This window comes from Telopea speciosissima, chromosome 1 (genome assembly GCF_018873765.1).
Source record: "Telopea speciosissima isolate NSW1024214 ecotype Mountain lineage chromosome 1, Tspe_v1, whole genome shotgun sequence".
NCBI classification, from domain to species: Eukaryota; Viridiplantae; Streptophyta; class Magnoliopsida; order Proteales; family Proteaceae; genus Telopea; species Telopea speciosissima.
Window position 1 is genome coordinate 14,158,875 of NC_057916.1, and position 25,512 is coordinate 14,184,386.

The 25,512-nt window shown below is 38.7% G+C and overlaps 2 protein-coding genes across 2 annotated transcripts; both read left to right on the forward strand.

Annotated features, from left to right (window-relative positions):
* The first annotated feature begins 775 nt into the window (after positions 1-775).
* On the forward strand, positions 776-7,042 carry LOC122661738 (histone-lysine N-methyltransferase, H3 lysine-9 specific SUVH6-like). Its single transcript, XM_043857269.1, has 6 exons — positions 776-815; positions 2,845-2,910; positions 3,014-3,132; positions 5,336-5,587; positions 5,642-6,803; positions 6,841-7,042. The coding sequence occupies exons 1-5, from the start codon at positions 776-778 to the stop codon at positions 6,785-6,787; spliced, it is 1,623 nt and encodes a 540-aa protein (XP_043713204.1). The 3' UTR covers positions 6,788-6,803; positions 6,841-7,042.
* A 9,940-nt stretch (positions 7,043-16,982) lies between these two features.
* Positions 16,983-18,176, forward strand: LOC122661824 (YDG domain-containing protein At5g47150-like). The gene has a single exon (XM_043857363.1). The coding sequence runs from the start codon at positions 16,983-16,985 to the stop codon at positions 18,174-18,176; it is 1,194 nt and encodes a 397-aa protein (XP_043713298.1).
* The last annotated feature ends 7,336 nt before the right edge of the window (positions 18,177-25,512 follow it).

Below are 25,512 nucleotides of genomic sequence, written 5' to 3' on the forward strand. Positions count from 1 at the left end.
GGGACTAAGTTGTAATATAGTGCTCTTCAAATAAGAGGGGGGTGAGTTAAGTATCATTCGATTTTTAGGGGGTGTCATGTAATTTACCCAAGACTATTTAATAACTAGTGAAGGGCACAAAGTCATAGAAGTACAATCTTCCAATAGCCACCGAGTGGAATTTGGCCACACTGTTATACACTGCATAAACGGATTTGGGTCTATTGTAGCATGATAGGGCGTGTAGCACACATCCAACAGCCATTGAATGTGCGCTACACGCCCTATTGCGCTACAAAGGAGCCCCACGCCTACATAGACACCTTTCGGGCTAGAGAGTCTGCTATTGAATTAGCTTCTCTAGGAATGAACAAAAAATTATAGGCAAGCACAAAGGTAGCCAGATGTTTAATGTCCTCAATGATTGGATATCTTATCAAAGGGATCGCCTTCGAAGAATTATTAATGTATGCAATGACTTCCTTGATGTCCGACCCAACCACCAAGTGATCCACCGCAAGAGATATCTCTTCCAACAAGCCAAAGCGAATTGCTAGAGCCTCTCCTACTGCTATATCATCAAAGCTTTGTACCATAGATTTCGCAACTACAAGAGTTCCCTTTGAATTTCGGATGATGACTCCTATGCCACATTTCCCATTTTTGTGATCTCTAAGCAGGGTCACAATTAATCTTCAAAAAAAAGTATGGAGGGGGGTCCATTTAATGTTTGGCTTGTCTAAGAGAATACTAGTGTTCAACTTTGCCTAGAAATGAGTTGCAATTTGTGCGGAAAATGGTTAATTTTAGAAAGGAAAATGACAAGGCCCTCTCAGGTATTGGGTCTCAGTGACAAGTGTCTATCCCTACCTATAACTGACAGTAATACATGTAAGAATTGACATGAAAAAATTTTCCGCCAACACACACATGTATGTGCTTGCATTCGTACCCTGACATCAATATGTCTAAGCGTACCCAATGCGACAACCATATAATAAGGTATCCCAGCTCAAACCCTAGTCGTGACTCCAATTCAAAGTGTAAACTTTAGGCCACAAATAATTGTAATGTTATATCACGTGTAATAATATCAAACCAATTAATGTAAACGGTTCAAATTAAAATAAAATCAGGTTTGATGGACACAAAAATCCAATGAGAGAGAGAAAGAAATAGGGGAAATTAAGGAGTGTCTTATGACATGAGTTGAAGATAGAAGAATCGAACCCATGACTTTCTATGAGCTTGCATTCTATCGATAAAGTACCAACCAACCATGATCGTGTAATCTTCAGACTATTGAATTGGATGGACACTATACGTGGCCAAATAAGCAATATAAAAGTAAGAATTCCTTTTCAAAAGCCAAAAAAAACCATTGACATGCAGAGTTAATGACATCTTTCATATTAATTTGAGCTGCAAAAATACTTGAGACAGTTAATTCAACTGTTCTTTATTAGAAAAAAAAAAGAAAAAAGAGTTAATTCAAACTATTGAATAGAAATTACATTTTTTTTATGGGTAAATTACATATGCCTCCCCTGTACTTTGTCCTAATTACACATTCCTCCCCTTGATTTTCCCACCTTACATACGATTCCCTATAGTTTTTAAAAATTACTAATTCCTCCCATCGTTAGAATCCGTCTCATTATGTCTTGACATGGCATAATTAGATTTTTATAATGCCCAAACTAACCCTTGGTCATTGTGAGATGACCCATTTACCCTTTTGATAAAAACCAAAATAAGAAGGAAAAATTTGCCCTTTCTCCTCTCCCAACTTCATCTTCAACCTCTCGAACCTTGTAATCGCCGGCAACGATACCCCTACCGAGTGCACGAGTATTTATGCTCACAGTGACCATTCTTTGTCATTGATTGTTTAAGGTTCTAAAAGCAGATTCCTTCCCAAACCGGTTTCTTTTTCTTTCTTTTACAATTATTAGAAGCCCTTCTCCATTCTTGTATTATAGGATTCAGTTTCTAGTTTTAAGTTTGGGCAGCCAGCCCCCATTCTTGTATTTGTGGCTTGTTAACGCAGAGAGAGAGAGAGAGAGAGAGAGAGAATGGAGTTACTTCTTCTTCTTACGCTATCGAAACCCATTCCCACCTTCGAGGCCTCAATTTCACCAACTTCTCTTCATTCCATACGGTTCTCTGCTACAAGGTATGCTCTCTTTGTGTGTGATTTGTACACCTTGAAAAAGCCTGGATTTATGAATTACCCAGTAAAGGAAACAAAAATTCCATTGAAAAGAGTGATAAAAAAACTACCAATTATGTTGGTGGAAGTGAATCTTTGGTGCTATTTTGGGTGAGAAGGGAATCAAACAGCGAAAATGCTGTTAGAATTCAAGAAGGAAAGACATAAAAGCACTGCCGAAATAAGAAGCAGAAAGAAAATAATCAGATCTTTCATCTTATCTCATCTATTGAGATAAAAATTCAAAAGCGATAAACAAATAAAACAAAAAGAAAATTTAAATACAGAATCTCTGCAACTGCATTGAATTCCGTCTTCTCCTTCAATCTCTCTCTTTCTCTCTAGTCTCTCCTTCCCGAAATTGATTGCCCTCGGTCGGGAGAAACCAAAGGGCTCCTTCTGCTCTCTGTTTCTTCTTCTTTCTTATTTTTCTCTGGCAATTATGGAGAAGATGATTTAGATGAAAGACATAAATATAAAACGTGGCGAGAACCGAGGAGGTTCACGGGTGTTTTTCTTATGTGAGCGGGACGGAGGTTGCGGCTGGTTCGGTTTCTAATGTTTTAGTCCTACTGCGGCAACCTTTGGTGATCTTTTACCAATCGGTATCCCTTCTTTCTCCTCTAATCTCTTCTTATTTGTTTGTGGTGGAGGCGGCGGCGGCTGCGGTGGTGGCGGTGATGGAGGCGGCGTGGGTGGTGGCGGTGGTGGTGGTGCTGGCAATGGAGTAGGAAAGATATGAGTGTTTTAGGTTGAAGATGATGAGAAAGGTAGAATTGAAAAAGCAGTTTTAATTTGTTATCTGTGATTCCTACGTGATAGAACAAGAGATGCTCAGCGTGTTCAAGCAAACTGGAAGATTGAAATCAACACCTTCTGTTGCTCTTCACGCGGTAATGGAAGCTATGATGATGAACCCATCTGCTTGTTCGATCTTTGCGGTGCGTGAATTTAAAGTTTTAGGGAATAAGAGTTCGAGGAGGAGGAGGCGGCGGCGAGTGGTGGTGGTGGCGGCGGTGGAGGAGGAAAGAAATGAGTGTTTTAAGGTTGAAGATGATGAAAAGGGTGTCATTGTAATTCAACTTGTGTTGTTTTAGAACAAGGGTAATATTGTCTTTTCAAATCATTAACTTACGACAAACTAACAACGTCGACCATAAGGGGTCAAAATGTAAGGTGGAAAAATCAAGGGGTGGAACGTGTAATTAGGGCAAAGAACGGGGAGGCATATGTATCATCATAGGGGAAAAAGAGTTTTATCCGAGAGTGTGACCTAACCCAATACTCTTACGAGTCTTTCTCTCTCTTTCTCATATGAAAAGACATTTATGCCCCCTTGTTCTGTTGAATAGAGATGACATTTTTTTTATTAGTTACCTGTCAACATCAAGGGGAAAAAGAACTTTGTCCGAGACTTTGGCCTACCCCAACACTCCTATGAGTCTATCTCTCTCTTCCCCCATATATAAAAAGACATTTATGCCCCCTTGTTTTGGGGGGGAGGGTGGAACTCATGGTTCTAAGTATCGGTATCATATCGCCTGATACGGGCGATACATATCGATTTTGCTAGTCTACGATATTGATACCGTGTCGATACCGTATTGGCAGCACGGTATGGACAAAGAGTAAAATGATAAAAAAACTCATTTTTTAAGAAATTTTAGGGGTAATTTTGTCCGATCTATATTGATACCGTATCGATTTTACGTGTTGCCGATACCCGTTCCGATACTGTGCACTAAAACCATGGAACTTGAGTCAGCCAATTCTGTTGGACAGAGAAGGCACGTTTTGAATTTGTTACAAATCAACATTTCGTGTTATCTCAACAATATAAATACTTGACCCAACTAATTCTGTTGTACATAGAAAGCACTTTTTGAACTTGTTACAAATCAACATCAACCTCCACAATATTAACTTTACCTATCCTTCGAATGAAATGATATTGTGAACCTTCAAACACGCAACGCAACTCTCAAAGTAATAACCCTTTTTGAAATTTACCTCCACGATGTTAACTTTACCTATCCTTCGAATTAAATGATATTAAATGATATTGAAATTAATATATATATATATAGTAAATGATTTTAATTGGAGACGGTCCGGCTGGTGTGATTGACATTTTTTCCACGTGACATAAATTTATCCGTTACAATCTATATGAGCGGAATACTTATTAGGAAGGGCGGTTGACGACTGTAGTAAGGAAGGCATCTGAGCATCTCTTCGTCATTTCGTCTCTCAGTCTCTGTGAATCCCACCCTTTTCCTCTCGGTTCTGACTGGGAAGTGGTAAGTTACAGAACAGCATTTGCATTCCCACCTTTCACCGCTAAAACGAAGCTATAGTTCGTCCAGGTTCAAGCAGAACAGCAGTGGTACGTAGTGAATCAAATTGTCTCTCATTTGCGCGTAATGAAGTAAGTTACTGTTTGCTTGCGTTTCCAGATTTGGGAGTTCTGTTCTTCGTTTGCACAATCTTGTAGTCCAAGAAGCTCGATCTTCCGCGAAGGATATGTTTGAATAAAATCCTCATTTCTTATTTTCGTTTCTCTTTAGTTGCAGACTAATTGAATTATTACATCTCTACGATTTCTTTTTCTATCTTTTTTTTGTTTTCATGATTCGATGTTATCTGTTTGATTTTTCTAACTGTATTATACTGATTCTCGAGAATCAACTCCAGTAATGCGGTCTCATGTGATATTTCGTCGAATTGTTGAATCTGTTTTCCACTCTCTCTGCTGCTGGTGCCGCGGTTTCTCTTCTTTGCCAAGCAGTTGAAGTGTTGAACAAAAGATGATTCTTGTGTATCTTTAGTTGCAGATTATTTGAATTATTACATGTTTACAATTTCTTTTTTCTATCTGTTTTTTTTTTTTTTTTTCAGGATTCGATTTTTCTAACTGTATTATACTGATTCTTGAGAATTTACTTCAGTAATGCGTTCTCATGTGATGTTTTGTCGAATTGTTGAATCTGTTTTCCACTCTCTCTGCTGCTGCTGCCGATTTTTCTAACTGTATTATACTGATTCTTGAGAATTAACTTCAGTAATGCGTTCTCATGTGATGTTTTGTCGAATTGTTGAATCTGTTTTCACTCTCTCTAATCGTAAATCATTTCTTGGGAGCAGATTGAGTTAGTTGACATGTCCACAAGCATTGAACCCCAAACCAGGGGTGGACTGGTACTGCAGTCGCCAGGAGATCCCACTCCTCTAGTCACCTTAGAACTGTCAATGAGTTCAGATCAACCTCAACCGTTCGTTGATGTTTTGAAAGCAGCAGATGAGAGATTGCTTACATATTGCCCCTGTAGAGAAATCTCAGCCACCGAAGCATTTCCTCCAGGTTTTGGACGAAATGCTCAACGTATTAGTGCAGACAAGCACCTGAAATCTGTTTCTTCTGAGAGTTTGCTTAAATATTTTCCCTGGAGGGAAATCTCAGCCACCAGAGCATTTCCTCCAGGTTGTGGAAGAAATGCTCACCGTATTAGCACCGACAAGCACCTGAACTCTGTTTCTTCTGAAAAAGGCAATAGCGTTGGCTGTGAAAGAACCATTTTGGAGCATAGGCCTTCTGAGAAGACAGTCAGGAATGAAGCCAATCATGCTGGAAAGGAAGTTCAGGATGGATATGCCTGCAGGCATTCTCTAGTGGGTGCTTCAAACTGTCCCTGCAAACAAGGAAAACAGGTCACTATATATAACTCGAGTGGTACAATTGGAATAAATGCAAAGAAGCATAAACTCATGGAGATGGGAAAGTCTGTATCTGCTTCGAGTGAAAAGAAACATAAAACAGAGAATTCAGGAGGATTAATTACAGAGAAGAAAGTGCCTCCTAAAGGAAAGGTTGCTTACTTAGATCCGGGTCAACTTTTTGCCATGTATAAGGATGATAATGCATGGCATGATACTGAAGATGAAAATGTAATTAATGGCTGCAAAGCAAATGTTTCGCACAACACAGACATTAAGGCTCTCAATCTGTTTAGGAATATTTTGAAGGAAGAGGGGAAAATGTCAAAGGAGCGAGGAAATTCAACCCACCGGATTGATTTGCTAGCATATGAGTGTCTAAAGAAAACACATATGTGGGTTAACCCTGGGACAGCAATCTTGGGTTCCATCCCAGGGGTTACAGTTGGTGATAAATTCCAGTACAGAGTGGAGCTCTTAATTGTTGGTCTTCATCGCCCCTTAGAGTCTGGCATAGACTACTTAAAGAAAGGAGGAAAAATTATTGCCACAAGTATTGTTGCATCTGGGGGTTATGACAATGACACGTCTGATCCTGATGTCTTGGTTTATAGTGGTCAGGGCAGCAAGTCAAGGAAAGGAGATAAGCGACCCAAGGATCAAAAGCTCAAAGGAGGAAACCTTGCACTTAAGAACAGCATTGGTGAAAAAATTTTTGTAAGGATTGTTAGTCGGGGAACGATAATTTCAGATTATGTCTACAATGGGTTTTACTTGGTGGAGCAATATTGGGCAAAAAGAGGGGATTATGGGAATCTAATCTTTAAATTTCAGTTGAGAAGAGTTGCAGATCAGTTGAAGCTTCATTCAAGGAAGAATTAAAAGAAACAGGAAGTACAGAAGCATATTCGCTACTTTGGATCGTCCAACTGTACTGGTATTGTTGGACATGGTCTATGTAGATAGTGGTGCTAACAACTAAAGTTTGGATTTCAGGTTGGTCAAAGAATGTTAGTTATCACGGAGGAAAATTACCTAGTTTTGTTATACTGTTATGTTTCCCTTTTTCACTGTAAGTTGCTAAAATCTATGGCATTTCTTAAATTTTGTAGCAAATATGATGCATTCTCTGCCTTTTATGATGCTTTGCTATATATAATTCTAAATTTCTGATCTCAAGTAGGCCACAGAGGCCTATTGACCCTAACTTGTAGTCAAGAAAATCTTGCTTCCTTGCCTTGTCATACAAAACAAACCTATAAGTGACTGAAATACTGAACTCATCTTTTGAAAGCTTTCACTATTATTTTTCATTATAAGAACTATTACACATAATGGGATGTTGTTCAAATGGTTTGACAGCCCATGGCACTCACCATATAAAGATGATTGATTTCTTGTATGGAGTTTCATTAATAGAATTCATCAGACAGGAAAACTTATTTACATATTTTACATAATGTGCTTATCATTATATAGTGCTTTCAAGTCCTCATCCTAATGAAAGTTTGATTACAAGTGTATGTCATGGTTAAATCATCGTTCTAATCTGAAGCTTGCATTACTTACATCTGTTATCTTCAGTGTCAGAATTTCTTGGTGATGGTAACTAAAATCTATTATTAAGTTGTAAATGTAGAAAATATATGGATTAAGAAGGGGAACCCTATACTGCCCAGAACCAGCCACTCAAATCATTTAACCTGAAGGTCATTTTGTGGAAGAGTAATAAAAAAAAAATTGTGTATTGTTACTATTTATTAGTTTTGGAAGAATTTATGTTATGTGTGGATCATATTTTTTCAAAATTTTAATAAGAAGGTAGGTACTAATATTGCTCATCAAATGACATACTCACGCATGGAAAGCTGGGGAACAATTCTTCAACAATTAACTTTAATATTTAAACCATTTGTTACTTATTTGCTGTTTTATCTTTCTTTTTTTCAATTTTCAATTATACATCATAAAAGAATGCATTGGCATGGTAGAGTAAGGAAAGAAATCTAGTCATTCGAGAGGGGTGGCATCCTCCATAAATTTCAAATGTACCATTGACCAAAGTAACACTTTTTTTTTATTTGAAAAAAAAATCCATAAAATAAAATTGGGATTTGGTTTTCAGATCTTTATATTGAATTTTGTTGTGAAATAATTTCCAGTCTTTTTAGATCTATAATGTTTCTTTTACTTTTTGGACAACTCCTGTAAATGATTTCTGTTGGAATAGATTGAGCCTTAGGGGACATATGTGAATTAAATCAATCTTGTTTATTGGAACTTGTATAAATCAATTCATTCTCACCCAAAATTAAATCTTGCATCCTTTGTTAAGTTGTGTAGCTTTTTCGTAATGCATTGTATTGGCTTGTGGGTTACTTTCAAATGGAACTACACCCCTATATTCCAGCCTAGGAGGTACCATCCTTGGCATGGTGGTAATGTCTTCAGCTGATGATAGCCAGAGACTTGGGATAGAGTACAACTCCACCTGTGTGGGGTAGGGGGTTATGGGATTGAGTCGAAAACACTCATCTCTAAGAAATTGAGTGGTACCAATGGGATGGGTGTGGAGATTACCTCCATACCCCAAGTTGTAGGGAAACTCAACTCGGTCCATGGAATAAATTGTTTTATTGTGTTTTGGTCAAAATTTCCATATTGTTTCTACATTTTTTGTTTTAACTAAAAGACCAAAATATTTCTGACTTTGATCCTTTCTGAAAAAAGTTCCTTAATGATTTCAACCATATTTCTGCACCTTTTTCCCATGGTAATGACTACTTGTAAACTTGGATTTGGCTGTGCTATGGAATATGTCAGCTTAATTAGTCTCAGTTGGGAATTGGCATAGGGGAATTTTTGTTCCAACTTCCAACTCCATGGTTAGGGTGGCAATTTCAAACAACCCACCCCCACTAGCTCGTCCAAATAACCCACCCAAGTAACTGGTTAATCCATACCATTTCCTATATATCCAATGGTTTGATTTGCATCATCACCCTACCAGTTGGCATAACTATATGTGCAGTCAATTGATACCCTTTTGATTGAGGCGTGATCCCATTATCGTACAAGAATGGGGATCTTGTATGTTCAGAGGCTCACACATGGAATCCACTCAAGTGGGACCCGCTTCAAGAAAAGATATAGATATAAAAATGCTAGTGTATCCTACTCCAGTGGTTTAGAGAACCTTTTCCCTTGTACTTTTAATGCGTTCAGACAATGAATGGTGTTAGCTGAACAGAGAATGGGAGAATGGCTTGAGTGTTTTTTCTTCACTCACAGCCCTTTCATTTATATCTTTTACTAATGAGCAGAATTACAATACTGCCCCTGTATAGCCAACATGCTTATAGCAGGAGAATAACAAAGAAAGAAAAAACACCCAAAATACCCTTATCGGGTTACATAACTCAACAAATGGAAAAAAAGATATTTATATGGATATATGGTAGGTTCCAGACTTTCGTTAGTTGTACTTCCATGTGGCATAAATTTATTCATTACATTTTGTACGAGGGAAGACATTTTAGCAATATATTGAGGGAGACATCGCATGATTCCATGTTTCGTCTGGGGCACTGAACCATTTTCCTTATAATTTTAAAGCGCTCAGAAAATGAATGGAAAAAGGCATTTATATGGATATATGGTAGGATCCAGACTGTCGTACGTTGTATTTCCACGTGGCATACATTTATTCGTTACATTTTGTACGGGGGAAGACATTTTAGGAATGTATTAAGGAAGACATCTCATGATTCGTTGTTTCGTCTGGGGTCCCACCATTTCAGCCGTTACGCGTGTGCACCCGTTAAATAAATATCTTTTCTTCTCAGTTCTCAGTTTCTCACTAGGAAGGGGGAAGTTACAGTCTTACAGATGCAGTCCCACCTTTGACTGATCATCGACGCGACGCTATAGTTCGCCCAGGTTCAAGCATAGAACAGCTGCGGTACGTGGTGAATCAATTTGTCTTCCTCTGTGAGTAATAAGTAAGTTACTGTTTGTGTTTCCAGATTTGGCATTTGTGTTCTTCATTTGCAGTGTCCTCGAAGCTCTTCGCGAAGGATTTGTTTGAATAAACATCCTCATTTCTTATTTTAGTGTCTCCTAGTTGTCAAGCAGTTGAATGGTTGAAGAGAAGATGATTTTTTTTGTTTCTTTAGTTGAACATTACTTTAATTGTTACATCTCTATTTTTTTTTCTTCATGATTCGATTTTGTGTGTTTGATTTTTCTGACTGTATCATACTGATTCTTGAGAATCAACTTCAGTTATGCTTTCTCATGTATAATGTTTCTTGAATTGTTGAATCTAATTTTTCACAATCTCTGCTGCTGAGGTTTCTCTTCTATGCCAAGTAGTTGAATAGAAGATGATTTTTGTGTCTCTTTAGTTGCAGATTGCTTGAATTTTTTACATCTTTATGTTTGCCTTTGTATCTGTAACAGAAAAGAGTCTAAGATTGATAGATGTTATGAGGAGATGAAGAATTAACATAGCTTGTATTCAAGAGACCAGACAGAAGGGTAAAAACCTAGGGATTTAGATGACTATAAACTTATCTATATTGGGAATAAAAGTAATAGAAGTGGGGTGGGCATAGTGGTGGATTTAGATTTAAAAAATGATGTTGTAGATGTTAAAAGAATTGGTTATAAGATTATATCCATCAAGCATGTTTTGGAGAAAGAGGTTATCAATATAATTAGTGCTTATGCATCCCAAATAGGATTAGATGAAAATAACGAGATTAAATTTTTTGAACACATGGATGGATTAGTTCTAGGGTTTAGTCAACGAAAAAAGATTATTATAGGGGGGGTGATCTAAGAGGTTATGAAAGAGTTCATGGAGGATATGGTTTTGGAGAAAGGAATGAGGAGGGGACTTCACTTTTAGATTTCGCTGTGACTTATGATTTATCCATAGTAAACATATACTCTGAAAAAGAGATGAACATTTAGTAACATTCAAAAGTGGGCAAAAAAGTAGTCAAATAGATTCTTAACTAGAATGGCCAATAAGATCCTAACCACACAACATAGATTAGTGGTCATAGATGTGTCTCAAAATGCCAAATTGTAAAAGAGGTTAGATTATCTGCCCTAAGATAAGATGGTGGAGCTAAAAATAGAAAGCTTGAAAACATTTATTAATAAATTAGTCCAAAAAGGAAAGTGGGACTTTGATGGTGACACTAATACGATGTTGAACAAGATGACTATTTGTATTCAGAACGTTACCAAAGAAGTCCTAGGGGAATTTAAAGGAAAACAAAATTCATCTAGGGAAACTTGGTGATTGGATGATGAAGTTCAAAGTTCAAACAACCATTAAAGGTAAGAAATCTAGTTTTAAGTCATGGCAAAGGACTAAAGATGGAGAGTATTTAAAAAGGAGGTATATTTTTGCTAGAAAGGAAGCTAAGAAGATTGTGGGAAAAGCAAGGACTAATAAATAAGGAAGGGGAAAAAGATATCTATAAAATAGCTAAAATGTGGGAAAGGAAGAGTAGATCAACCATGTTAGATGCATTAAAAGTGAAGATGATAAAATTTTAATATGTGATGAGGATATTAAAGAGAGATGGAGAAACTATTTCTATAACTTACTAAATGAATGCATTTCGAGTAATATTGTTCTACAAGGTTGCAATAACCATCAAGATACCACATGTCTATCTATCTATCTATCTATATATATTTATGAAAAATTAGGGTCTCCGAAGTAAAAGAAGCTTTAAGGAGGATGAAAACAGGTTACTGTAGGACAGAAATGAAATTGAACCCAGTCCCAAAACAGGATCTGAAATCAGGGAAAATTGGTTCAGTTTGATGGGTTAAGGCTGGGACGGTTTGATAGGGTACGGTTTAGTTCAAGGGTGAGGTTAGTATGCAGGGACAGTAGGAAAAACAAGGGGTTAAGCAAACAAATCTGCAGAAGGATTTTCATCTCTGCCGAATTGAGTAGCAGGCTAGGAAATAGGGATTTAATAGGTTTTGGGGAGATTTCTTGTGGAGGCCAATCAACAGATCAGAAGGGGCTGAAAGGGGGATCGAGTGGAGCTCTAGGATGGGGGAAAAGGTGCTCAAAAGATGGAGGAAAAGTGATGGCTGGATAGGGCAGGAGAGAGGGAGAATGGAATTAGAAAGTATTGAAAATAGGTTCAAACCAGTCACAGACTCACAGCAGCAAGGGAGCAGCAGCAGTGGTTCTCGGCTGGAGTGGGGATGTCTTCTAATGGCTGGATTGCTTGAAACGAAAGAGAACAAGGACTGAAGAGTAACCTCCTGGGCTTCCCACTGCAAGGAATCAGCTTGGATCACAAACCAGCTCCATCACCAAGGATCGAACACCATGGAAATAGCTTCATTGAAGCAATATGCAAGCAGCAGTATTTGGAGAATAGAAATCGTGGCCTATATGGCCTCTTGGGTTGTATTTATTGACTGTCATAAAGAGAGAAAAGGCAAGGGAACAAAATTAGAAAGTCCTAAATTAGAAATTTCTAATTTTGATCCTTGACTTGGATGACAAAATTACAAAACACAATCAGCTGCTAACTGATGTGACTACTAATTTTAATCACCTTCTAATTATGAAAATAGAAACTAACTACTAACATGAAATTAGAAAGTAAATATCCTAGACTACTAACTTAGCCCACATGGCTGACCATAACTTAAACTAGACCAATTGAACCAGCTGGTTCATTGGTTTATTACATGACTCAAAAATTAAAACATAACAACCCAATTGAACAGCACTGTTCACGTGAACAGTGTTACACTAACAGTAGTTGAGACTCAAAATTGTGGTTGGCTGCCAAGGTAGGCAGCAACCTTCTTCTTTTTCTTCCTTGAGTACACCCTTGGTTCTGCATCACAGGTTAGACAACAAGTTTGGATGGTGTTCCAATAGATGTGTGGAAGAGCTTAGGAATCGGTTTTGGCTAATTAAGTTTTTTTTTGGGTGAATAAAAGAATTCATTACCAAGGAAAGAAAGAAAAACAAGAGCCCCCAAGGGGGGAACAACAGCCCACGGCTAAACAAAGCTATCAACTAGAGGCTGCTGAAGTAGAAAAAGAAACATTTGGAACACCCCAGGAGACAACAATAAGCCTGTTCCTTGGGGTGTCAACACAAAAAGAGGGGGGATCTGACAAAAGTGTGGAGGAAATTTCGAAAGAAAGACCTAGAGTTGGAGGTCCATTTCCTGATATTTCTCTCCATCCATATATGGTTAATGGCAGCGCAAAAAGCCAACTTCCCAACAGTGTCACAAATAAAGGTGCCTCCAAAGGTCATATCTACCCAAATCCATTCTCTAGAGAAAGGCAAGATTCTTCTTTGAGCAGGCCAGCACTTAGAAAGGACACCCTTCCAGATGGCTTTAGAGGCAGGGCACTCAAAGAACAGATGATCAGAGTCTTCATTGTTGTTCCAACAAAGACAGCAAGCACTGGAAACTTGTATGTGGCGTCTGAGCAGGAAAGCTTGGGTAGGAAGGTAGTTGGTGAAGAGTCTCCAGGTCGTGAAACAATGCCTAGGGATGTGATGCTTGAACCAGAGAAGCTTCCTCCAACTAGCCACCGAGCCTTTGAAGCGAATAAGGTTCCAAGCAGCCTTGGAAGAGAAGTTCCTCGAGCCATCTGCTGTCCAGAGGACACAATCTCCCCTAGAAGGCAACCTTCTTTAGATGGACTGAAGATCATTCCAAAGGAGTGAGAGAGGCTGGGAAGAGGTAGGGGGAGGAGCCCAATCATTGTGCTGAAGAATGTCCGCAACCAGAGCCATCCGATGAAGACCTGAGGCATAGATCGTCCTTGGGGTGACAAGTTGCAGAAGGATTCCTTTAGGGTGCCAGTGATCCAACCAAAGGGAAGTAGAGAGACCATCTCCAATGTGGGATTGGATGTAGGGGAGCACAATGTGACGGTATTCCAAGATCTTGCGCCAGACCCAGGAAGCATCAGAGGAGCCAGAAGTAGTCCAAATGGAGTCATGCCGAAGGGGACCTGAATAAACCCAATCCACCCAAATGCTTTTCTGATGTGAAGCTAACTTCCAGATCAGCTTGATAATACCAGCCTTGTTGACTTCTTTGATTCCTCTAATGCCAATACCTCCCTCCTTTTTTGGGAGACACACAGAAGCCCAAGACTTGGGGTGGAGGAATCTGGACGATTCAGCTCCCTTCCAAAGAAAAGAGGCCAGCAAAGATTCCAAGGCTTTTATGGTAGCTTGCGGGAGCCCGTAGATTCCGGTCCAATAGATATAAGAAGCCTCCAAGACAGATCTGATAAGGACCAGCCTACCTGCATAAGATAACAACTTTCCTTTCCACAGTTGGAGTCTTTTCCTCAGGAGGTCTAACATGGGGGTACAGTGATGAGCAGTAAGCCTAGCCAGAATCAAAGGAAGGCCCAAGTACTTGATAGGCAGGTGCCCCTCCTGGAAGCCAGAATTGACAAGGAAATCCCTTTTTTGCTGCTCCGAAAGACCCGCAAAGAAGATAAGGGACTTTGAGGGGTTGATGCGGAGACCCAAAAGCTCATGGAATTGTTGTAGGCAAAGCAAGATGCACTCAAGGGAGGCAATGGAAGCCTTAGAGAATATCATCAAGTCATCAACAAATGCAAGGTGAGTAAGCTTCAAAGCTTTGCACTTGGGCAAAGGAGAAATAAGCTGCTGATCAGTACAGGTCTGTAATTGCCCAGAGAGAACCTCCAAAGCCAAAGTGAAAAGATAGGGGGATAGAGGGCATCCTTGCCGAATTCCCACAGAGGCCCCAAAGTACCCTACAGGGCTGCCATTGATAAGAACCGAGAACTTAGGGCTGGAAATGCAGCAGCTGATCCAGTGAACAAAATTTGTTATTGGGTTTTGGCTAATTAAGTTGTTTCATAAGATTATGAGCACAAGGTAAATGCCAGATGAAATGAAGAGAAGCATTGTGGTTTCGATAAACATAAAGGTGATATTCAAAGCTATAATAACTATAGAGGCATTAAACTTACGAGTCATACTATGAAATTATGGGAGAAAGTAATTAAAACTTGTCTGAGACAAGAATCTAATATTATAGATAACCAATTTGGTTTTATGCCAGGAAGATCAACTACGGAAGCTATGGCTCTGCATGATAAAACTTCGGTTTCTCTATTTCTCTATTTTTTTGTTCTTGGGGGAAAAAAAAAAAGAAATCCGTTTGTTAATGCCGGTTCACCAGACACTAAAAGTTGCTGAGAAACAGAAAAAAGAAGCTTTAATTTGGAACTTCTCTGTTCTAGAAACAAAAAGGAGAAATAAGGGGGGAGTTGCTCTTTAATGAGCACATGGTTAATTGGATGGGCAAATCAGTAATTTCATGTTCAAAATAAAACACCACCTCCAATGCATCTTCAACCACCACCACCGCTACCTCCACCAAAATTTTGCGTATTCAATTGCATTTTTTAAAATTTATAGAAGTTCCAAAAACAGAAATTACTGCACATAACAAACATTTTTCTGTTTCTTTTCTGGCCCGGAAATAGAATTTACTATATGTTACCAAACACCTTTTTTTTTTGGTCCAGAAAATAGGCCCAAAAAAGAGAGATACATAAAGTTATTTTTGGAATAAAAATATGGCCAAGAAACAGAAGTGTTATCATGCAGGGCCTATTTGTCTACTTAGGAGACTCACGGAAAGATTTAGAGAATGTAAGAAGGATCTCCATATGGTCTTTATTGACTCAAAAAAAAAAAAAAAAAAAGAGCTTATGATAGAGTCCTTAGAGAGTTAATTTGTCAAGTATTAGAGAAGAGGAACGTTTCAAGTAAATATGTGGACATAATTAAAGATATGTATAATGGGGTGGTGAATAGTTTAAGAACTGTTTTGGTGGAAAGGTAGTAAATTCCCAATTACAATTGGGTTACATCAAGGATCACCTTTAAGCCCATATTTGTTTACGCTAATCATAGATAAATTGACTAGAGACTTTCAAGATCAGGTCCCTTGTTTATGTTTTTCATTGATGATATTTGTTTTGGTGGATGTTCCAAAGCAGGGTATATAGTGTGTAGCTGTAGTAACAATAAGGTTGATAATGAGGTTGCGAAAATTGATGATATGGAGATACCGCAAAGTGATTATTTTAAGTACTTGGGCTTAATCATAAATAAAGAAGGAGAAATAGAGGATGATGTTGAATGCATGATTAAAATAAGATGGATGAAATGAAGAGATGCATCCGGAGTGTTGTGTGAAACTAAAAGAAAAATTTTATAGGACAGTCATACGACCGGCAATGATGTATGGAGCTAAATGTTGGGTAGTAAAGAAACAACATATTGGTAAACTTAATGTTGTTAAGATGGATGCTTGGTAAAACTAGAAAGGATAAAATAAGGAATGAGCATATTTGAGTTGATTTAGGAGTAGCAACGATACATTATATGTTGCGAGAAAGTCATTTAAGGTGGCATGGACGTATAACGGAGGCCCTTAGATGCTCTGGTATGGAGGAGTGATTTGATTCAGATTGAAGGCTCTAAAAGAGCTAGGGGTAGAAACGACTTTGGGAGAAGTGGTGAGGAACGACATGCATAGCTTAGGCCTTGTAACAGGTATCGCTTTAAATAGAGTTGATTGGAGGGAAAGGATCCATGTCGACCCCATTTAGTTGGGATGAGGCTGAGTTGAGTTGAGTTGATTTTTCTAACTCTATTATACTGATTCGTGAGAATCAACTTCGTTATGCTTTCTCTTGTGATGTTTGTTGAATTGTTGGATCTGTTTTCCATTCTCTCTGCTGCAGAGTTTTCTCTTCTGTGTATGCTGTTTTACCATTAGTCTTTCTTTACTAATCCTAAATCATTTCTTGGAATTGGAAGTTGAAAAGCTGAGGAGTCACCTTAGTGTCGAGGATGGGTTTGTATAACAATGGTAGTTCTAGTGCTGTAACCGGCACTCCTGAATTGTTGAGAACTTCAGCGCAGGAAGAGGCATTAATAGTGACTTGTAGTCACGTGGAATTGTTATACAAGGCTTCGGATCAGATTGAGTTAGTTGACATGTCCACAAGCTTAGAACCTCAAACCAAGAGTGGTTTGGTACTGCCGTCACCAAGAGATCCAGCTCCTCCAGTCACCTTGGAACTGTCAATGACTTCAGATCAACCTCATGTTTTGAAAGCAACAGATGAGAGCGTGCTTAAGTATTTCCCTCAGAGAGAAATCTCTGCCGCCAGAACATTTCCCCAGAGAGAAATCTTTGCCACCAGAATATTTTCTCCAGCCTGTGGAAGAAATGCTCAACGTATTAGCACAGATGAGCACCTGAAATTTGTTTCTTCTGAAAACGGCAATAGTGTTGGCTGTGAAAGAACGATTTCGGAGCTGATGCCTTCTGAGAAGACAGTCAAGAGTGAAGCCAATCATGCTGGAGAGAAGCATAAACTGGCGGTGGGAAAGTCTATTTCTCCTTTGAATGAAAAGAAACATAAAACAGAAAATTTGGGAGGATTAACTACAAAGAACAGAGTGCCTCCTAAGGGAAAGGTTGTTTACCTAGATCCAGCCCAACTTGTTACCAGGCATACGGATGATAATGGCTGCAAAACAATTGTTTCACATGACAGAGTCATTGAGGCCCTCAATCTGTTCAGGAATTTTTTAAAGGAAGAAAGAAAAAAGTCGAAGGAGCGAGGAAGTTCAACCAATTGGATTAATATGCTAGCCTATGAGCGTCTAAAGAAAACACATATGTGGGTTAACCCTGGGATAGCAATCTTGGGTTCCATCCCTGGGTTTGAAGTTGGTGATAAATTCCAGTACAGAGTGGAGCTCTCAATTGTTGGCCTCCATCGCCCCTTCGAGTCTGGCATTGATTACTTAAAGAAAGGTGGAAAAATTATTGCCACAAGTATTGTTGCGTCTGGGGGTTATGATAATGACTCGTCTAGTCCTGATGTCTTGGTTTATAGCGGTCAAGGCAGCAAGCCAAACAAAGGAGATAAACGACCCAAGGATCAAAAGCTCGAGGGAGGAAATCTTGCACTTAAAAACAGCATTGATGAAAAAAATGTTGTAAGGGTTATCTTTGGATCGAAAGAATTGCAAGACTTTGATTCCATCTATGCTCGGGGAAAGAAAGTTTCGTATTTTGTCTACAATGGGATTTACATGGTGGAGAAATATTGGCCGGAAACAGGCGAATCTGGGACTTCCATCTTTAAGTTTCAGTTGAGAAGAGTATCAGGAAGTTGAAGATTCATTTAAGAATTTCTGGTATTTTTAGACCTATAATTGCAAGACTCTGATTCCATATTGTTTTTTAATAATTGGGATTTGGTTTTTAGATCTTTATATTGCATGTTGTAGTGAAATAACTTCTGGTATTTTTATATCGATAATGGTTTCTTTTACTTTTAGAGCAATTCTTGTAAAATATCTTCTGTTGGAACAGACTGAGCCTGAGCGACATATGCGAACAAAGTTCAATCTTGTTTATTGGAACTTTACATAAATCAATTCATTCTCGCCCAATATTAAATATTGCATCCTTTCACTCATCAATGGTGTGGGTTTCTAATAATGCACTCACTGTATTGGCTTTGGGTTGCTTTCAAGTGGTGCTCCGCTTGGACTGAACACTTCCCATATCTGTACCGACTGAAGATTTATTTGATTTGGCACCCGCCGTTCCAGAATCGAACTACACCCCTATATAATTCCAGCCCAGGAGGTGCCACTCTTGGCCTGGAGAACGAGGCCTGATTTGGTATGATTTTCTATTTCAATTTCACGGGGTGATTTTTATTTTAGAAAATTTTTGGTTTGATTTTGCACTTTATTTCAGTGAAATAGAAATCAAATGGAACAGAAATTCTGAAATAGCTGAGCAGCTATTTCAATTTTGAAATTGAAATAGATTTCACTCTTGCTCTTTAATGAAAAGGGCATACCCAGTGCACGAGGCTCCCACCACTGCGGGGTCTAGGGAGTGTCATAATGTACGCAGCCTTGCATACCCCTGCTTTCACAGACGCTGTTTCCAGACTCTTGCTCTTTAATGAGCACATGGTTAATTTGATGGGGGAAACAGTAATTTCATGTTAAAATTAAAACCACCACCCTTCTTCTTTTGATGGGGAAAACAGTAATTACATGTTAATTGGTTCTGCATCATACATTGACTCTTTTTGTGGGGTGTACTAAACATTTAACAGGTTTAATTTTCAAACATATGACACCCCAAGGTCAAAATGAAGAACTCATAAATAGATGTACCTCTCAAAGATTCTGTGATGCCATTGTCCAATCACATGTCAAGTAAATCTCATCTATCTTTTATCCATTCCCATCCACCACCCATTTTATGGGTTTCTGATGCCCAGAATCCCATGTGATGTGTTCAGACAGGTCTATGAGGTGGCCTCACAGACATTTCTGTGAGGATAACAAAAACCCTTTTGGGGAAGGAAAAAAAAATAGTTTTAAGAGGTCATATAAAGAGCTATCTTAAGTTTACATGATAAAAATAAAATTCAGATTTGCTGTTAGGACAAAACTACAAAAGATAAGGTTTGGAACAATTTCTACACACTGCAGCTGAGCTGACAGCCCAGAACATGTTGACCTCCTTTCTGTATTACAAGTTTCATCCTTCTGATGTTGTTCCATGTGGCAAAGCTAACCACTTCTCTGTATGTTTATCTGAGAAAATTCAGAATATTGAATTGGCTATTATTTATAGAGCAAAACTACAAATATAAGGTGAAGAGCCTATTTCATTTGGCTAACCCAAAAGGCTCCCATGATTTGGTAGGTTCAGATCTGCCACAACAAGTCACTATGTGACTCATGACCCTTTTTCATTATAGACTTTGAAAGTTTGAATCCTGCATCATCAAAACAGAACACCTGGGCTATAGCAGGGGGCAAAGTTAATGACAACCAAATGTATGGGCACAAACAAAGCTTTTATTGGGAAAGCAGAAAGAAGAGCCAGAACTATGCAGCAAAGTGCTATCTAAGGCAAATATGGGTGCTAAATGTGCGTTTGGGTAATTTGAAGATAACTTCAAGGTTACAGTTTAGTGCACAGAAAGGAATCCTCAAGAATCATAAGTTCAGACAGAAGAATAAAGTTATGGTTGGCAAAGAGACCATGTGAAATTTTGGGAGGCATTTTGTGCAATTTGGAGCTCAAAAACTCAGGAAGTATGTGAATTATTGGGAGGTAGATTACCTATACTAGCAGCCAACCATTTTCCATTAATAAAGGCAGATCCACTTAAGTTTCACATGCAAGCAGTGTTCAGAAGCAGTGGTCCACTTTGCTAATCATTGTCAGTGTATGGAGCAAAATGTTGGGTAGTAAATAAACAACATACAGGTAAACTTAATGTTGTTGAGATGGATGCATGTGTGGTAAAACTAGAAAAGATAAACTGAGGAATGAATAAATTTGAGCTGATTTAAGAGTAGCACCGATGCATGATAAGTTGTGAGAAAATTGTTTGAGGTGGCATGCACGTGTAACAGAGGCCCTTAGATGCTCTAGTACGGAGGAGTAATTTGATTCAGATTGAAGGCTCTAAAAGAGTCAAGAGTAGAAATGACTTTGGGAGAAATGGTGAGAAAACAACATTGCGTAGCTTAGGCCTTGTAACGTGTATCGCTTTAAATAGATTTGATTGGAGGGAAAGGATCCATGTAGCCTACCCTGTTTAGTTGGAATAAGGCTGAATTATTTTTTTTTTTTGGTAGAAAGATAAGGCTGAATTGAGTTGATTCATTATGCTTGCTCATGTGGTGTTTGTCAAATTGTTGAATCAGTTTTCCACTCTCTGCACAGGAAGAGGCATTAGTAACTTGTAGTCACGTGGAAGTGTCCAAAAGCTAGTTTGGTATTGCCGTCACCAAGAGATCCTGCTCCTCCAGTCATATAAGAGCATCTCTTGCGCCAACTATCACAACCACTGAGGACTAGCCTGGAGAGTATATTTTGACCGAATCCACAGCTGGTAAGAGTCTTCACAATATACTGTTCTAAATAAAACCAAATCAAATCAAATCAAAATCTATTTGTTACAATCCCTATTTCCTTGTATAACCCAATCAATCCTAAATAAACTCAACACCTATCCTTATATAAGGATCGTGTATTGAAGACCAATCAATATAGTGGAATCAATCACATCTTCAGTTGATTGGTCTCAACTTTGCTGGCAGATCTGGTGGCCACGGACGCTCTTCTCGTGGTCACTCTGACAACAACCGTTCTTTTCATGGGTCTTCCAATAGTCACTCCCATAGTTAGCAAAAACAGGAACGACAAAAAAAAAAGGGAGTCCAATGGTCACTCCCATATTCCACACCTTTTACAGATAAGGCTAAAAAAAACAATTAATATGAAAGCCATTGTTCTAAATAATAACCATCCCATGAATCCCTATCTTACTAAAGTAATAAAACATCAAGACTTAGTTTTATTCAATTTTTCAACATGGATTAGTAGTCTATAGAATAAATGAGTCACCAAACTCACCACAGAGAAATAAAATGCATCTACAGGTTTAAAAGTCTTATGACCATTGAAACTTCAACTTCTCACCACATAGATCACCACACCCACCAATATATACAAGAAGACACCAATGAAGGCTTGTTGAACTACCCGGCCAAGGGGTTGATTTCAGAGTTTGGTTGGAAAATACTGGTCACATTGTGACGCATTAGAAAATTTTTGGGGGGGGAGGGGAGGGGAGGGGAGGGGGGGTTAGATCTCGTTCTAACCGCACCGATGAACCTTGAATCCACAAGTAAAGGAAACAGAAAACCTCTTATATTCAAAATGTAAGTTGTTTACAAAGGAAAATTCGAAACCCTATATAGAGAGGCTTGCTTATAGAAGAAGAAAACAAAAGTTCGAAATTCAAAATTTCGGTTAAAAATGACCAAAAAAAGCATACATCAGCGCTGATTCCTAAAGAGCTCGACGAGATCTTCGATTTGATATATAATTCTCCCTATATTGCTTAATACCTCCGATCAGTCCAGATGGACTTTTGCTGGTCCAAGTGTCCAACCGGCTTAAAAACTCATCTGATATCTCCTCTACGTCATGTTGCTATTAGCCGTCTGTCAATCAACCACACCCGAACATTCCTGAGCATTAATAAATATTAAAATGGAAAAAAGAGAACCTTTTTTCACCCACCAAAAAATTGAATTGTGACAAAATTTACAGTAAAAAATAACGAACAACAGAAAACACAAAGAAGTGAGCTTCTATGGAGCGTGTAAGAGCATCTCTTTTGTCCAACTATCACAAGTTCACAACCACTAAGGAACAGCCTGGAAAGTATATTTTGACCGAATCCACAGCTGGTAAGATTCACGATATGTTTACAACAACGCTTCCTGAATCAATTCAAAATCTATCCGTTACAATCCCTCTTCCCTTGTTTATAACCCAATCAAATCCTAAATAAACTCAACACCTATCCTTATATAATAAGGATTGTGTATTGAAGAGAAATCAATATAGTGTGGAATCAATCATCTCATTTGTGGAACTGTCGATGAGTACTTCAGATCAACCTCATGTTTTGAAAGCAACAGATGAGAGCTTGCCTAAATCTTTTCCCCAGAGAGAAATCTCTGCCACCAGAACATTTCCTCCAGGTTGTGGAAGAAATGCTCAACCTATTAGCATAGAGGAGCACCTGAAATTTGTTTCTTCTGAAAAAGGCAATAATGTTGGCTGTGAAAGAACCATTTCGGAGCCGAATCCTTCTGAGAAGACAGTCAGGAATGAAGCCAATCATGCCGGAGAGAAGGATTAAGTACATAGAACAAAGTGTCTCTCCTAAAGGAAAGGAAATGTGCTTCCCCTATACGTAGATTTCAAAACATCCATAAAATTAAATTGGGATTTGGTTTTCAGATCTTTATATTGCAGTTTATAGTGAAATGATTTCTGGTACTTTTAGACCTATAATGGTTTCTTTTATTTTATGACAATTCCTGTGAAATATTTTCGTTTGGAACAGATTGAGCCTAAGGGGATATATGTGATCAAGTTCAAACTTGTTTATTGGAACTTACATAAATCAATTCATTCTCACCCAAAATTAAATCTTGCATCCTTTGTTCAGTGGTGTGGGTTTCTCACAATCCAATGTATATGCTTGTGGGTTGCTTTCAAATGGTGTTCCACTTGGACTCCGTGCTTACCCAAGATTTGATTTTGCAACACCCTTCCAAAATGGAACTACACCCTATATTCCAGCTTAGGAGGTGACACCCTTGGCCTGGTGGTAATGTCTTCTGTTGTTGATAACAGAGGCTTGGGATCGTGTACAGCCCCACTTGGGTGGGGGGGGGGATGAGAGGAACCGCACTGGTCAGCAAACCTCAGGGGATAAAGGTCCCCCGGGGGGGGGGGGGGAACGATGTATTGTATTTTGCTACTTGCATAAGTAGAAGTAGCAAAATAAAGGTAACTCACTTGCCAAAAGGGAAAATAAGGGTGGGGACCATCAAATCCAGATCCTCTACTGTCGAGCTGCCCGACAGGACCGTGCTGCCCAGACACAGGGCTGTGCGCAATTACCGCCTTACCCCTCACTTGGGCAAGGCGTTTGGGTAGGGGTAAGGCGGACATTGCATGCAACCCTATGTCAGGGCAGCTCGGCAGTAGAGGATCCAAATTCGGGAACATCACCTAAGGGGGTGTTTTTGTGTGATAACCTCGACATATAAATTAGGCAATTAAGTTGCCAATTTTTAGACTAAATTACATGTACTCATGATGAGTTTTCAATCCCAAGGAATGAGCAAATTTGAGCTGATTTAGAATTAGCACCGTACATGATAAGTTGCGAGGAAGTTGTTTGAGGTGGCATGGATGTGTAATGGAGGCCCTTAGATGGTTTAGTTTGGAGGAGTGATTTGATTAAGATTGCAAACTGTAAAAGAGCCAAGGGTAGAAATGACTTTGGGAGAAGTGGTGAGAAATGATATGCATAACTTAGGCTTGTAAGAGGTATCGCTTTAAATAGAGTTGATTGGAGGGAAAGGATCCATGTAGCCAACCCCATTTAGTTGGGATAAGGATGAATTAAATTAAGTTGATCTTAATAATATTGGAAAACTTACATCCTCCTCCCCCTGTACTTTGCCCTAATCAAACATTCCTCCCCTCGACTTTCCATTGTTACGCCCCCTCCCATACAATTTATAATCAATTACAATTACACCCATGCCGTTAGTGTTCGTCTGTTAAGTGGTGACATGGTAATGTAGTATTTTTTTTAATCCTCAAATTCCAATTCACTCCGAATTTTAGTCGAGAAGGAGAAACAGAAGCAAAAATAGGAGACGATAAGAAGAAATAAGGAGAAACAGGAAAGGAGAATAGAAAGAGAAGTTGGAGAGATTAATCTCTTCAGAACAAAACTCAGATGGGCCGGTAGCAGGAGTGGGGGCGGAGTTGCAGGAAACAGGGTGGGGACGGGTTGTAGGGAAAAGTATGAAGAAGGAGCATGAGGATGTTTGAGTTGAAGATGAAGAAAAGGGTAAAACAATCATTTTATTTTGGATGTTTTAGTGTAAGGGTAAAATAGTTTTTTCTAAACTATAACTAACGTTAACACTGTCAGCCAGAGTGGGTCTGAGTGTAATAATAGAAAATCGAGGGGGAAAATGTTTAATTAGGGCAAAGTAATGGTGAGAGGTCAATAATTTTCCGTAAGAAAAATGTACATAATGAACAATATGATTAAGGTGGGTTATAAAACAATTAAGCGAGGACAATCAAAATGATGCCTTGTTTGTCAACATATTGAATTTTTCCTTTTTTTTTTTTTTTTTTTTTTTGGGGGGGGGTGTGTTAGGGTTTTTATCCTAGTATCTAATTGTCCAATGAGACCTTAACTACAATTACATGAGAGGGAGAGGGAGTGGGAGTACCTTATGGCATAAGATGCAAAAGAGTCCAACGCATGACTTCCTAAGAGCCTGCACTCTATTAATGCCACACTAACCAACTCATTGTGTAATCTTCAAACTATTGAATTGGATGGCTACCATTTGTGACCAAATAGGTAATATGGAAGTAAGAACTTCTATTTATAAAAAATAAAAATAAAAAACTCTATCCAGTGGCCACACCACACTCCCATGAGTCTATTTCTCTCTCTTTCCCATATTTAAATGTTATGTATGTCTCAAATTCTTGGACCTGTTTCGAAGAATGATCTGCTCCGACATTTTTTGTGGCGAACCGAATGGAACTTTTTCTGAGATCTGTGATGGTAGCGGGTTTGACCCCACCCGATGGATCGACCCGGATCCGATGGAGGAGTATTTATGTTCTTTACCCGCTTTATTGTAAAGAAGAGTAACATTTGGGTTTTTTCATTTTAGGGTTTCTGGGAGAGAGCGAAAGTGCTGTTTTGGGTGTTCTTGAGAGATCTGCATTGTAATTTTTCTCCGATTTGCATAGTGAATCATCTTCGTCTTCACTCGTGGATGTAGCACACTATACTGGTGTGTAAACCACGTTAAATCTCTATGTCATCTTTCTCTGTTC